This window comes from Trachypithecus francoisi, unplaced genomic scaffold, assembly GCF_009764315.1.
Source record: "Trachypithecus francoisi isolate TF-2019V2 unplaced genomic scaffold, Tfra_2.0 Lachesis_group8, whole genome shotgun sequence".
In the NCBI taxonomy this organism is placed as follows: Eukaryota; Metazoa; Chordata; class Mammalia; order Primates; family Cercopithecidae; genus Trachypithecus; species Trachypithecus francoisi.
Window position 1 is genome coordinate 9,832,960 of NW_022681473.1, and position 15,269 is coordinate 9,848,228.

The following is a 15,269-nucleotide window of genomic DNA, read 5'->3' on the forward strand; positions in this document are numbered from 1 at the left end:
AGTGTGGGCACATGACCTCAGTGGCTCCAATCAGAGCACAGCTCAGGACTTCCCTTGGGAATCATGAAACAGCTTCCTTCTCCAGATTTCTGTCTGGAGCCCCTGGAGTGCCTGGCCCCTGTCTTGGGTCCATAAGGAGAGTCCTGCAGACTGGACCACCACCAAGAAAACGATAAAAAACTGAGACTCGGCAGCTGAGTCCCGATCATGTGCTTCAGTCTGGATTAGGTCTTGCCTGAAGCTATCGAGAAGCTGCGTTGTTACAAGAGCCCCTCAAAACCCTGTGTTTTGCTTAAGCAAGTTTGGGTTGGGTTTTGTCTTACAGACAGTCCCCGACTGACTTATGCTTGACACAAATTATTCAACCTACGATGGGTAATCCCATCGTAAGTCAGGAAGCTCCTTACCATTTATGTTTTCTACATAAATGGTAGAAAGCCTATCGCTTTGGCACCATGGTAAAGTTGAAAGCCAGTAAATCAAACGATCCCAAGTCGGGCACCGTCTGCTGTGTTGCAGACATTAAATGTATTTTCGGCTTTCAGCATTTTCTATTTAAGTTGGGTTTATCGGGATGTAGTTCAACCCTAAGTCAAGCAGCAGCTGTATTTACGACCAAGAGAATCCTAAATGATACCCAGCAGAGCTGTCCGGACATACACCCAGGATGAGAGTTGCGCCCTCCTGCTCATAGCAAAAGTCAAGGAACAAAGAATATCTTCTTGCCCAGAAGAGTCTGCCTGTCCCTCCCCACTGAGGTCCCAAACTCCATGTCTGCCCAGAATCTCTGCTCTAGACACCCACATGAACGAGAACACACAGATGCCACACACAGCACTGGGTGGACTTTTATTTTAAAGTCAAAGGCACAGCCTGGATGGGCTGAGGCAGTGACCATGGATGCCCAGCCCAGACCCCCAAGGCCCCACCCCCAGCCAGGAGTAGCTGTGCCAAAGGGGAGGGGGTGGGTGAGAAAAGGGCCTCCTCTTTTGGGGGCCACCTATCTCCTTCCTTAGCCCCAACAGGGGAGAAGCAGGTGACATAAAATGAGGCAGAAATGCTTCAGGGGGTCCCCCAGGGCCCCTCCTTCAGTCCCCCCAACACAGGTCTTTGGTGGACGTAATTGCACGGACAGTCCATAAAGTGACAGTTGAGGGGTGCCCCTCCCAGGAACGGGGCCTCAGGGGAGAACAGGGGAGGGGGTCCCAGTTTAGGAGTTAGCACTCCTAACTCAGTGCTTAGGAGTGGGGGGGGGGCCCTTTCCTGTTGGAGCAGTCCCCCTGGAGGGGCCTTCTGCCCAGAAGAGGCAGTGTCGTGGGATAGGGCCCCCCAAACCCCACTCCCCAGCAGGCCCCCCCTTCCCTGCATTTCTATCTGGTAAGACATAAAAAATTCTCTGCTTATAAAAATACTTCTGCTCTGTCTGGGAGTGGGGTGGGGTAGGAGAGGGAAGGACAGTCCCTTGGGGATCAGGTCGGCCGCTGGCAGAGGCCTCCGGGAGTGAGCCGAGCTCCCAGGTCACAGCCCCTATGAGGGAAGAGGGTCACAGTGGCGGGGATTAGGAGGGGGGCAGGGGGCCGTTGGCTCGGCGAGGGGCCCCCTTGGCGGCGGTGGGGGCTCGACCCGGGGCGGCTGGTGCGGGGGAGCCGCGGCGGGAGGCGGTGGCACTCCGCAGCTTCTGCTTCCGCCGCTTGGCCAGGGGTGCGTTCTCCACGCTCTTCAGGAAGAAGCCCTCCCGCTTGCCCCGGTTGAACGCCTGGTAGAAAGGAAGGGGTGATCACGTGCCCCCACCTCCACCTGACCCCGGCTTCCAGATCTGACTTTGACCCCCATTCCCAGACCCTGCCTCCAGCCGCCTAAGTCAAGGCCTAGGCCGACAGGGCCTTGGCCTCCAGACCGACCAGAGGCCGGATTCGGTTCACCTGACGGAGTCTCGCTCTGGCGCCCAGGCTGGAGTGCAGTTGTGTAATCTCAGCTCACTGCAACCTCCACCTCCTGGGTTCAAGAGATTCTCCTGACTCAGCCTCTGAGTAGCTGGGATTACAGGCGCGCGCCACCACGCCCGGCTAATTTTTGTATTTTTAGTAGAGACGGGGTTTCACCATGTTGTTCAAGCGGGTCTCGAACTCCTGACCTCCTGATCCGCCCGCCTCAGCCTCCCAAAGCGTTGGGATTACACGCGTGAGGCACCGCGCCCAGCCGCACCTCCCCTTTCTGGGCTCCGATGGCCCTGCCTCCCCAGACCCCACCTCTCGAGGCTCCGCCCACCCCTTCAACGGACCCCGCCCCTTACCATGAAGGTGGCGTTGAGACCGGAGCGCACTGCGGGCCCAGAGGACTCTAGCACGTCGGGCGTCCGGAGCGGGGGCGAGGAGCGCGCGCTGCCGTCCTGCAGCCACGAGCTGTCCCGCAGTCCCTCGAGCTTCAGCCGCTTGGCAGGGTCCACAGTCAGGAGCCCTGGAGGCGGGGCAAGGAAGTGTGGGAGGAGCCTGGCGTAGAGGCTGAGCCCCAAAGAGATGGTAACAGCTCCATTCTCCTCCCCTACCCATCCCAACCAGGACACCTGACCCAGTGACCATCTCTGTCCAGCGTCCCCCTCCCCAACCATGATCTGTGACCTCCAGCTCCGCACCTCGGACCAGCTCCTTGGCTTCCTCGGATACGCCCTGCCAGGCCTCCCCGTCAAGGGAGAAGCGCCCCTCGCGGATTTTGCACATGATCTCGGCCGCTTGGCTCTGCCCGCCCTGGCCAGAGGCCCCCTGGAAGGGGACCTGCCCCGACAGCATCATGTACTAGGAGGGGTGAAGGGAAGGTGAGACCGGCCCAGGCTGCGGGGCCGAGGCTGACCCCTCAGCTCCTACAGAACCACTCACCCTCCCCATTAGGAGCACTCCTGAGACCCACGGGTGGTGAACCTTGACTTCTAACCCCCAATACCCGGATGTTCCGACTCTAGCACCAGAGCAACTCCGCCTCTGTATTTGAACCACCCCGATCCCAGCCTCAGACGAAACCCAGCCGCCCCCACCAAGATGACCCCTATCCCCTCCCTCATGCTGCTCCACATCAGGAAGACGACAGAGCGACCCTGACCCCACCTCGAGGACCGCGTCCCATACCAGAATGACGCCCAGGCTCCACAGGTCGCAGGACTCGTCGTAGCCCTGCTGAGCCAGCAGCTCGGGGGCAGCGTACTGCAGCGTGAAGCAGGGCGTCTGCATGGGCACCCCGGGACTCTGCGGCCGCAGCCGCGCGAACCCGAAGTCGATGATCTTCACCGGGGCCCCGGGCGTGTCGTCGGCGTACAGGATGTTCTGCGAGGGCGGCGGGGTGGTGGTCAGAGGCAGCCCCGGACGCCACAGCCCCGCCCCGCCACCGAGGCCGCTTGCCCACCTCCGGCTTGAGGTCGCGGTGCACCACGCCCGCCTCCTCGTGCATGAAGCTCACGGCCGACACGAGGCTGCGCAGGATCTGGCTCGCTTCCGACTCACTGAAGTGCCGCTTCTTGCGGATGTGCTCCAGCAGCTCCCCACCCCGCAGCAGCTCCAGAACCAGGTACGTGTGCAGCTGCGGGCGGCGTGGCGGGCCACGGTCACTACCTGCCCACGACGGTGGGCCCCCTCCCATCACCCAGGCCCCGTCCCCGGCCCTCGGGCCCTGCCCAAGTTCAAGCACCCCCTCCTCAAAATCCTTTTCCTTTCTTTTTTTTTTTTTTTTGGAGACAGTCTCGCTTTGTCGCCCAGGCTGGAGTGCAGTGGCACGATCTCGGCTCACTGTAACCTCTGCCTCCCGGGTTCAAGCGATTCTCGTGCCTCAGCCTCCTAAGTAGCTGGGATTACAGGCGCATGCCACCGCGTCCGGCTAATTTTTGTATTTTTCGCGGTGTTCCCAGGCTGGTCTCGAACTCCTGACCTCAAGTGATCCGCCCACGTCCGCCTCCCAAAGTGCTGGGATCACAGGCGTGAGCCATCGCGCCCAGCCAAGGTCCCTTTTCCCCATCCTCAGCTCCGCCTTCCTGTCCTTAGGCCCTACTCCCCTCAAATTCCACTTCTTGCGCCTCCCTGGTCCCTTCGGCCCCGAATCAAACGCTAGGCCCCTCCCAATTTGCCCCTAGATCCCGCCCATAGTGCCCCCAAGCCCCGCCGTCTGCCCCTTTTCTCTCCGCCCTCCCCCAGCCGGAAGCCATCACCTGGTCGTGATGCACCTCGTGCAGATTCACCACGTTGGGATGTGACTGGCACAGGCGCAGGGCAGCCACTTCGCGCTGCGTGTTCGCCTCCAGCCTGGGGGATGCAGCAGAAGGAGTTACGGTCGCTGTGCTTCGGCCCCGCCCCCGGGACGGCGCTCTGCCACCCCACCCCTACCCACGCCTGGGCCCTCCCACCTGCGACTGAGGATCTTGACTGCGAACTCCTGGCCGCTCTGGCGCTGGCGGCAGCGGCGACACACAGAGAAGCTGCCCTGGCCCAGCGCAGGCTCCCGCAGGTCCAGCTCATACTGCTGGAAGAAGGGCGAGTCCTGGAGGCGAAGGCGAAGGGGGCGTGTCAGAGGTCCCACCTGGTAGCCCCGCGGCTGCGCCACGCCCCATGTCGCAGAGGCTTGGGACCTCACCGAGTTCACGCTGCGGGCACCAGTTGGATCTAGGCCTAGAGTCCCCCCGGCCTAGGCCCCTCCTAAAACCAATTTCCCCCCAGCCCAGCCCAGCCCACCTGCATCATAGCGCTCCTGGCCACCGCTGCCCGACCTGGCGGGTCTCCAGCACCAGGCGCTTCCAGCACATCGGTCATCACGGCATTGTTGTGGTCGAAGAGGATGGAGGGTGCCACAAAGGAGTATCCCTGCAGGGCGGGAGTCAGGGGGATGGGCATGGGGGTTGGGGGTGCAGGTGAGGAGACTGGTGGGGAACCAGGCAGAGGCAAGACCCTGGACAAGGGGACAGTGGCGGGTGTTCCAGTTGCATCCTGGTACACATAGGATATGTGGACACATTTTATTCCATCTGGTTTGATAATCAGTTGGAGCCATATCTGTACCCACCAGCCTGTGACCCCAACTTTCTCATCAGAGTGACCACCTATTCCTCCCCAGGTGCCAAGGGCTGAAGGTCCTGAAAGGACCATTGAATGTATTCAAAGTGTGGCCTGAATTGACGCTTAGCCTATGACAATCCAACTCTATCTGCTGAGAAAAACAACCTTTATTCCTCCCTTTCAAGCCAGACTTTGGCTTCTTCTGCAAGGGGAGCTACTGAAGAAATGCAAAAAGAAACCAGAGTTAATTCTTTGCTTTTCCTAAAGATCCATGTCCTGGCAATTTAAGAAGCTTTCAAGGGTCATTTTAATTGTGTGTTGTGGCTGGGCGCAGTGGCTCATGCCTGTAATCCCAGCACTTTGGGAGGCTGAGGCAGGTAGATCACCTGAGGTCAGGAGTTTGAGACCAGCCTGACCAACATGGAGAAACCCCACCTCTACTAATAATACAAAAATTAGCCAGGCGTGGTGGCACATGCCTGTAATCTCAGCCACTCAGGAGGCTGAGGCACGTAGAATCGCTTGAACCCGGGAGGCAGAGGTTGCGGTAAGTCAATATCATGCCATTGCACTCTAGCCTGGGCAACAAGAGTGAAACTCCGTCTCAAAAAAAATGATAATAATAATTATCTGGGTGTGGTGGCACTTGCCTATAGGCCTAGCTATTGGGCAGGCTGAGCTGGGAGGATCACTCAAGTCCAGGAGTTCAAAATTGCAGTGAGCCATGATTGCCCAACTGCACTCCAGCCGGGGCGACAGAACAAGATCCTGTCTCTAAAAAAATTAATTAATTAATTAATTTTAAAAATAATTTTAAAAATAAACTATGTGTCATTTTCTCCTAAAAATGTAGTACCCAGATCCATACGTGGAATATTTTAGGCACTCACTACACATTTTTGAATCATTAAATGAATGAATGAAAGTACCTACCAATTCACAAGAAAGAACTTTCTCATGAGGGCTGTGAGACAATGGAATGGAATGTGGACATTCAAGCACAGAGTTGTCAATTTTAAGAGCTTCAGAGAAGGGACTTATCCAGCCATACTTGGTCTGTCTATTAAACAAACCATACTGGTTTATTTAGTGATAATGATATGATCATTATGGCAACATGATAAACTGCACAGAAGGAGGTGCTGTCCACAGAGGACTGCAGCACACAGAAAGGGTGACTGACCCCCTGGGCCAGGTGAGCAGACAAAGAGGCCTAAAAGAGATTAGAAGCTTGCCAGATAGACTACTGTAGGGAATGTACTCCAGGTAGCAAGAATAGCATGTGCAAAGGCACAGAGGTGTATTCTGGAACCTCTGAGCAGTTTGATCATGCCCTCCAGAGCATCAAGTAGGAAAATGATGAGAACTGAGGCTAAGGTTCTAAGCAAGGACCACATCATGAAGGGCCTCAATGCCAAGCAAAGGGAGTTTGGACTTGTCCAAAAGGTGTAAGCTTCTAAAATTCAGTGGAGGGGGCTGGGCATGGTGGTTCACGCCTCTAATCCCAGCACTTTGGGAGGCTGAGGCGGGCAGACCACAAGGTCAAAAGATCAAGACCATCCAGGCCAACATGGTGAAACCCTGTCTCTACTAAAAATACAAAAATTAGCTGGGCGTGGTGGCACGCGCCTGTAGTCCCAACTACTCAGGAGGCTGAGGCAGGAGAATTGCTTGAAGCCAGGAGGCGGAGATTGCAGTGAGCTGAGATCGAGCCACTGCACTCTAGCCTGGCGACAGACTGAGACTCCGTCTCAAAAAAATAAAAAATAAATCAGTGGAGGGGACCTGTCCCTCCAGGAGTGTACCATGCTATGCCAAGGGCATGCAAAGCCACAATATCAACATGTGTCTCCTCCTAGGTGTCCACATAAGCAGGTGAAGATCTCTTTTTTCTTTGTTTTGTTTTTTTTGAGACAGAGTTTTACTCTGTCACCCAGCCTGGAATGCAATGGTGCGATCTCGGCTCACTGCAACCTCCGCCTCCCAGGTTCAAGCGATTCTGTCACCTCAGCCTCCCGAGTAGCTGGGATTACATGCACCCACCACCACATCCAGCTAATTTTTGTATTTTTAGTAGAGATGGGGTTTCACCATGTTGGCCAGGCTGGTCTTGAACTCCTGACCTGAGGTGATCTGCCCACGTCAGCCTCTCAAAGTGCTGGGATTACAGGTGTGAGCCACCTCACCCAGCTGCAAGTGAATAAATTTAAACAATATTTTTACATAACAATAAAGAGCTGATGGAATAGAAGGGAAATTAACAGAAGGTTTAAAGATAAATCACGAACTATCAAACACACATCCTGCCCTGGTGGTCTCTGTGACTGACAACCCTAGGTCCCCTTTACGTGGAGACATCTAGGGGAGATGTTGAGTCCCAATCAGGACACAAGGCCTAGGCAGTGTCCTCGGGTCAGCCAGGGCTGAGGCAGACAGCGACATCTCATCTCTCCTGCATCTGGGTTCCATGAGTTTATCCTCACCTGAAAGATGCGGGGGTCCCCAGGTGGGGGGCTGCCAGGGGGTGAGTAGACAGGCTCCAGCCGAGTGAATTCCTCTGCAAAGTTGCCCACATCCAGCTCTGAGCGGATTTGGGGCCGGAATGGGGCTGGAATCTTCCTGGCAGCCAGAGCAGCCCAATCTAGGCCCTGAGGGAAGGGAATCAGAGATTAGGTGTCAAAGGTCAGGAACGAGAAACTCCCTTCACTCAGCCCACCCTCACTGGGCAGTTCCTCCATGAGGCAAGGGCCCATCTGGCATTTAGGGTGGGCAGCTATTCCTCCTCCCTCCCTGGCTTCTTTCTCCCTCTGGTAATACAATCCCTGTTCCCCTTAGAGAACCACCATTCTACCACACTTAGTCAGTTCTGGAACTTTTAATAGAATTGGTGTGAAAAGGTTGGGCGTGGTGGCTCATGCCTATAATCCTAGGATTTTGGGAGGCCGAGGAGGCTGGATCACCTGAGGTCAGGAGTCCAAGACCAGCCTGGTTAACATGGTGAAACCCCATCTCTACTAAAAATACAAAAAAAAAAAAAAAAAATTACTGGGCATGATGGTGCACACCTGTAATCCCAGCTACTTGGGAGGCTGAGGCAGGAGAATCACTTGAACTCAGGAAGCAGAGGTTGCAGTGAGCCAAGATAGCGCCACTGCACTCCAGCCTGGGTGACAAGACTGAAAACCCCGTTTCAAAAAAAAAGAGAGTTGGCGTGAAAAAACAAACAAATCTCTTTCTCCTACTGCACTTAAATCTAAAACGATGTGGTCTGGAACTGCTGGGGACCCTGTCAGGGTTAGATGAAGTCCCCATGCAGAAAAGCAGAACCAAGGGCCATAGTTTCAGCACCTGGACATGCTTAAGTCAGATCACTTTCCCTTGGCCTTTTCACTTATGGGAGCCAAAACATGCCCTTTTATGTTTAAGCTAAGGTGGCAGAACCTGTGGATTGCCTGCTCAATATCCATTCTCCCTATCTTCCTTAGTACCATAGCCCCAGTTTTATTCCAGGAACCAATATACACAATTAAAAGAATATTTTACAAATTTGCTTGCAGTTAGGGGTGACCAAAACTTATCAGCAAAAATTATTACATAGGATTCCAGGGAAAGATCCTCAAGAGGGAGGTTGCTAGTTGGCAAGTGCCCGTTTTGCCCCTTCTCCTTCCTCCTGCTCCCTACCTGGGAGACAGCTTAGATGGCAAGAGCTCCAGCAACCATGTTGGACCATGAAGCAACCCCAGGGATAGAAGCTACTTGCTAAGAATTTAAAAAAAAAAAAAAAAAAAAAATTTTTTTTAAAGAAAAAGAAGAGTTTGGATTCCCAAAGACAATGTGGCACTGTGAAGACACCACAGCAGCCCTGGTCTGCTAATCTGGGCTTCTTTTATGTGAGAAGAAAAATAAGTAAGCCATTTATTTATAAGTAAGTATAATAAAAGGTTTAGTTATAAGTAAACCTCTTAGGTCACTCTGTTCATTCTGATCTCTGTTGCTAGCACCAAACTTGATTCCAACGGATATCACCATTTTGAGGTGGACTTTTTGTCACTGTAGCCAAGGTGACTGACTCAAGTTGGAAGGCCCCAGTTCTACCACCAAGGATCTGAGCATTGCTATCACCAAAGAAGCTGTCCAAGAAAAGGCAGAAGGAGGTCAGGTGCGGTGGCTCACGTCTGTAATCCCAGCACTTTGGGAGACCAAGGTGGGCAGATCATGAGGCCAGGAGTTTGAAACCAACCTGGCCAACGTGGTGAATCCCTAACTCTACTAAAAATACAAAAATTAGCTGGCCACGATAGTGTGCATCTGTAATCCCAGCTACTCGGGAGGCTGAGGCAGGAGAATCACTTGAACCAGGGAGGCAGAGGTTGCAGTAAGCCGAGATCATGCCACTGCACTCTCGGCGATAGAGTGAGACTCTGTCTCCAAAAAAGAAAAGAAAAAGGAAAGGCAGAAAGAGGGAAACACCCCTGCCACACATCAGGCCTTGAAGACCTTGGGGCCTCTCCTGTATTACTGGTCAACCCACTCCAGCATCTGGCGCAGCACCCAGCATAGGCGAAGGGTAGGCTTGAGGAATTCACTGAAAGAAACCAACACTGCTCAGATGCTTTCCCCACCCCCAACTCCCCACCCTGTGCAAAGGGACATCTTCACCTCAAAGACATAGATTCCTATCTAAGAAATCATCTCAGGCAGGCCCTCCCAAGGCTTAGAAGGTTCAAAGAGACGGCACTCAAAGTATGAGTAACACAGTACCTGGCCCACAATAAGTGCCCAGAAATGGGTGCTTTTGTTTAGATGTCAGACGAGTGGCAAATCTGATGCCTACACTTAAGCAGAAGACCATGAAGGACAGGCATTCAAGCCACCCAGCCTTGGGCTGAATCTGAGCTCCATCACTTCCTGGACAAAGTACTTAATTGTTTGGAGCCTCAGCTTCCTCATCTGTAAAGATGGGGACAAGAATCCAGGTGGTTATCCCTTGTCCCCAAAGCAGGGCACTGTGGCTCACACCTGTAATCCCAGCACTTTGGGAGGCTGAGGCAGGTGGATCACTTGAGGTCAGGAGTTCGAGACCAGCCTGGCCAACATGGTGAAACCCCGTCTCTACTAAAAATATAAAAATTAGCCATTCGTGGTGACATGTGCCTGTAATCCCAACTACTTGGGAGGCTGAGGCAGCAGGATCGCTTGAACTCGTGAAGTGGAGGTTGCAGTAAGCCAAGATCGCACCACTGCACTCCAGCCCCGGAGACAAAGTGAAACTCCATCTAAAAAATAAGAATCAGGTAGTTGTGAGGGTGAAATGTGTTCATGTCTGTAAAGGGCCTACACACAGTAGGTGTTCACTGTTACAAAGTCCTGTTGGGCGATGACGCTGGCCAGGCCCAGCCCCTGAGTCAGAGCATTCTCACACGGCCAGATTCACTCTGCACTGTACTCTAACGTGTGTGCTCCTAACAAGTGAGCAAACACCTATGTGTGCTGACCAACCATCCATCTGAATGACAGGCACACAGACTGCACAGGGACAGGGATAAAGAACAAAATGCCTGGGTGGGTGCTAAAAGCCATAAGTGTGGGTTTTAGTACTGATCTGGGCCAGCAGGAGATCTATCTAGAGCCAAGGTCTGTTCCCAGCTCGGCACCATTTACTGTGCCATCTGGGGCAGGTCACCTGCCTTCTCTGGGTCTGTCCAATGAAAGGACCAACCAATCCATTCTCAAATCCCTGAGAGTCCCAACAGCCAATGAACCTAGAATCCTTTCTTTCAGGAATGCATCTGCCAAGTTTCAGTGGGGAGGGATGTGAAGAGAAACCTAGCTTAAACACACTTGCTTTCTTTCTCTGGGGGGATTTCCAAATAAAGTGAAACTGGCCAGGCACAACCTCAACCTGGAACAGCAGCCCCACCTGGGTATGCACCAGGGGGCGTGGGGCCCTGAGTCAGGAGCCTCACCTGGAAGAAGGGGTGGTTCCGGACTTCCTGTGCCCCCTGAGGCCCCGCGCCCAATCGCTTCTTGGGATCCTTGCAAAGCAGCCGCTGCAGCAGGTCCTGTGCCACGGGCCCGATCCGAGGGGGGAAGGGAGGGGAGCACTTCAGGATCCGTCTGGGAGGATTGGGGGGGCGTCAGGGGCAGCAAGCCCCCCCCCACAGTGCTGCCCAGGCAGGCCCTGCAGCCCCCTGGCTGCCCTCCACGTCCAGCTCTACTCACCGAGACACCTCAGCCTGTGTGTTCCTCTCACCCTCCAGGGTGAAGGGCGAGGCCCCGGTCAGCAGCTCGAAGAGCAAGATGCCCAGGCTCCACCAGTCCACAGCCTGTGGGTGGAGCCAGGGTGAGAGCCTGCGTCTCCCCTGCCTCACACCCCCTCTTTCCACCTCCCCCAGCCCCACTTCCCTGCCAACCCACCTTGCCATGCCCCGTCTTGCTACGGATGATTTCCGGGGCCATGTACTCAATGGTGCCACAGAAGGAGAAGGTCCGCTCTTTCTGGGAGGGCAAGAGGTCCTGTTTAGATGGCCAAGCCTCTCCTGTGCTCCAGCGCCCCACAAGGCCCAGAGTAAGACTCGCTCAACTTGTGAGGTTGGAGAGTTGAGCTGTGGAAACTTCTTGGAGCTATTCACTTCTGCAGCCCCAGAATGCAGGCCCAGAGCAGGAAAAGGCAGGAAGGAGGATCGAATGGGCACTGCAAGCAGAGACAACCTCCACTCACCTCCTCCGTCAGGAACTCCTTGCTCAGCCCGAAGTCCGTGAGGACAATGTGGCCCTCGGAGTCCAGCAGCACATTCTCCAGTTTCAGGTCTCGGTAAATGATGCCGAGCTGGTAGGAGCAAGAGGGGTGCTGAGGCCTCCTCCCCCAAACCCTCCCCAGCTCCTGCAGCTCCTGGCCCTGCTCAGGATAAGGAGACCCCCCACCCCAGAGAAGGTCATCTGCCTGTAGAGGGGGGTCTTCAGGGCAGAGCCACTGAATAAAAAAGGCCATTTAAGATATAAAGCAAAGAAGGAGGGCCCCGTGGGACAGGCCCCGAGGTCCCAGAGAGAGGAAAGTCTGCGTGAAGAGCCCCATTTCAAGGAGGCCTTTGCAGCCAGGCCGTGAGGTTTCCATTTGAGGAAGTTCTGTGAATGCAGCCCTGAGTTCCCTGAAAAAGGAAAGCCCCTTCGAGGAGGTGCCAGGGGAGGGGACCCCATCAGGCAGCGATGAGGCTTCTTGTAAGGGGTCCTGGGGAAGTAGCTCCAGTTCCCACCCAGCTCGCCACTGGCCCCCTAGGAAGCCCAGGGGGAAGCCTGAGGCTGCCCTGCCTGCAGATTCCTTCAAAGGCCCAGACCCAGTTCCCATGGCAACAGCCTGTGACCAGGTCTTCACCCACCTTGTGCAGGTGTTCCAGGGCCAGCACGATCTCACCCCCATACACGCGCACCTCAGCTTCCTTGAAGTACTGGCGCTGGTAGAGGTGGGTGAACATCTCCCCTCCGCTCACATAGTCTAGGAGGTGCAGCGGAAGTTAGGAAGCAGCCCCATCAGGTGGCCTCGCCTGCCCCCAGCCACACCACCCCCGTTGGGATGTGGCGTGCGCTCACCCAGGATGAGGTGCAGCTTGGCATCCGTCTGGAAAGCGTAGTGCAGCGTGACCAGGAAGGGCGCCTGGCGCACCAGCTCCAGCACGGAGCGCTCGGTGCGCGTATGCTCCTGCGTCTTGGCGCGCTGCACCAGCGCCGCCTTGCGCAGCACCTTCATGGCGTACAGCTTCCCCGCGTCGTGCCCGCCCGCCTTCCGCACCAGGAACACCTTGCCGTAGGCTGTGGGAGCAGCGAGTGGGTGGAGGGTAGGCTGTGAGCGGGAGATTGGTGCAGGCTTGGGGGGTGGGGGCGATGCCAACCCAGGAGGGTGTGCAAATTAGGCGAAGGAGCTGGGGCAAGAGGCAGGTGTGCAAAAAGCTGGCAGAGCCTTCTAAGGAAAGGGTGTGCACACCCCAGGAGGGTGCCCAGCAAAACCAGGGAAAGGATGTGCAAACCAGGCTGGAGAGCATGCAACTCCAGGGGGCCTGCTTCGAGGCGTGGGGGCGGGGCATGTGCAAATCTGCGAGAGATCAGATGGATGTGAAAAGATGCCAGTGCAAGGAAGGGAGGCAGAGGTGTGCACCTGGCTGGGGAAGAGATGCGCAAACCAGCGCTGGGGCGTTTGCAAAATGTGGGAGGGGGATCCCATATTGAAAGAAAGGGAGGAGCTATGCAAATAACTTGAGAGGGGTGCAAGTCCCCCTCCCCAAGGTGTTGGCAAATCCAGGGGGGCATGCACGCACAGGACCGTGGAGGGAGGAGTGATGTCAACGTGGAGTGTCCTGGAAGTGGGCATGCAAACCCTGGCAAGGCAGGGCGGGGCAGGCAAGGCAGGCTGTGCCGGGAAAGGGTGGGGGGCCTGCTCATTGGCCTGGCCCAGGCCCAGGAGTGAGCAGGCAGGAGGTCAGGGGCACCGCGCCTGGGACGCCAGCCCGGTGGATGGGGGTCCTCACCTCCCGTGCCCAGCACCTTGAGCAGCTCGAAGTTCTCCACGCTCACCTTCTCCTCGTGCCCGGTCAGGTTGGCTGTGGGCACAGGGGGTGAATGAACCCAGCCGGTCCATGACCCGTCCCGGCCCGCCCAGGGCAGCCGCAGTCAGGCCCCACACCCACCTTCTGTGATCCGCAGCTCCACGGCGCAGCTCTCATCCTCGTCTTCGTCCCCCATGGCGGGCGGGTCGCTGGGGCCCGCGCGGCTCGGGCTCCGGGCGGCGCCGGTTACATGGCGGCTCCGGCCGGGGCGGGCGCTTCCTGGTGCCGCCTCCGGGGCCGAGGCGGGCGCCGGCACCGCCTCCCGGCTCCCCGCCCTGTGCGGCCTGAGTCAGGCGGCTGGAACGTGACAGCGCCGGGCTGCCGGTGGGCGGCCGGCTGGGGACGCCCTGTCTCCCGAGCCCCTCGGCCAGGCCTTAGGGCCGTGCGCTCCGGGACCTTACTCGACTCTCCGGGGACCTGGAAACACCCCGTGGGAGCCATCCCTGAGCCCGTGGGTAACCTGGAGCCTCTGGGGCATTTGCCCCCAAGACAGGGGTCTGCCTGGGAATGCCGGCTGCAGCCAGTGGCTGGAGGACACCAGGAGTCTGTGCCCCAAGATGGGGGGCGAGGTACCTGGTGCTGCGCAGGCTGAGAAGGGGTCTGGATCCTGGAAGTCACTCAGCTCTCAGGCAGTGGGGCCTGCCCTACTCCACCTTCCTGGGGGTGGCCACCAGGGTCCCACTCCCCAGCGGACTGGCCTTTGCAAAGAGGAGCCTCATCACCAAGAGGGGGCTGGAGCCAAGCCTGGGACTGCATGGCAAGGAAGGGTGGCCAGTTTTCTGACCAGCTCTCTGTAGAGGGGACCTGCAGAAGCACATCAGCCCCCAGCCACCATGCAGAGCCCACCAGGTGCCATGCGCACCTCATGTGTGCTGCCCCTGTTGTCTCCTAACCTGATGCAGTACCCAGCTTAGAGCCCTGAGTAGGCCTCAAGAAGAGATGTCAGTGCCACACGGGGTTGCCCCCTCTCCCCATGAGGCCCAGGGCCCCTGCTGACTGGTCCTCCTGAGCCTCTGCTCCCTCTTCTTCTTCTTGCCTTCCCCTTCCTGACCACCAATGGGGCCACCTAGCAAAGTGGGACAACCATGAGGCCCCAGGCCCTGAGACCAGTGGGGAGGGGCTCTCTGCTCCTCTGCCAGCTGGAGAGGCCAGAATGTCCACCCCACGCCGTGTCCTGTGAAGCCCTGGCTGAGAGGAGGAGGGACTCAGGCTGCTGCAGCTCACATCTGGGAGGCTGGACGAGCCGCCCCTCCCAGCTCTGCATCCCCCAAGTTTAGGCTGCCTCATCTCAGCCCTGGGCAGCCCCACCCTCCCCTGGGCGGCCCCAGGTACCCTGACTCACATCCTGCACCCTAGCCTAATTGCCCCCCTTCTCAGGCATCATGCTAGAGGCCCTGGTCAGAGAGCCAGCGTCCCTCCCACCTCTTGTGGCAGCCCCTGGCATTAAGTGATGCCCCGCCAGGCTGTGAACTGCCCCCCACCCCTTAGCCCAGATCTTAGACTCCAATCCCTGCAGGCTACCCAGGATGTCATCCCCTCTCCACTTCACCAGGACATTCGGGCTTTGGCCAGCCGGACTGGCCAAGCCCCTGGAGAAAGGCCCGTGTCGCCCTGTCCAGGCAGGGGCCTTCTGCCCACAGAC

General features: G+C 56.8%; 1 protein-coding gene across 2 annotated transcripts; it reads right to left on the bottom strand.

Moving 5' to 3' along the window:
- Nucleotides 1-823: 823 nt before the first annotated feature.
- RPS6KA4 (ribosomal protein S6 kinase A4) lies at nucleotides 824-15,030 on the bottom strand. 2 transcript variants are annotated; one of them, XM_033205756.1, is made up of 17 exons: nucleotides 13,709-15,030; nucleotides 13,550-13,621; nucleotides 12,618-12,836; nucleotides 12,407-12,522; nucleotides 11,752-11,859; nucleotides 11,448-11,528; nucleotides 11,253-11,356; nucleotides 10,997-11,147; nucleotides 7,514-7,678; nucleotides 4,710-4,838; nucleotides 4,385-4,518; nucleotides 4,190-4,283; nucleotides 3,394-3,567; nucleotides 3,120-3,314; nucleotides 2,633-2,792; nucleotides 2,294-2,457; nucleotides 824-1,756 (listed from the first exon to the last, which is right to left on the bottom strand). In XM_033205756.1, exons 1-17 carry the CDS (start codon nucleotides 13,761-13,763, stop codon nucleotides 1,559-1,561), a joined length of 2,319 nt encoding a protein of 772 aa, XP_033061647.1. In that variant the 5' UTR covers nucleotides 13,764-15,030; the 3' UTR covers nucleotides 824-1,558. The 2 variants fall into 2 exon arrangements, with proteins under 2 accessions (XP_033061647.1, XP_033061648.1); XM_033205757.1 differs by having other exon boundaries at nucleotides 836-1,756; nucleotides 13,596-13,621; nucleotides 13,709-15,025.
- Nucleotides 15,031-15,269: the final 239 nt, after the last annotated feature.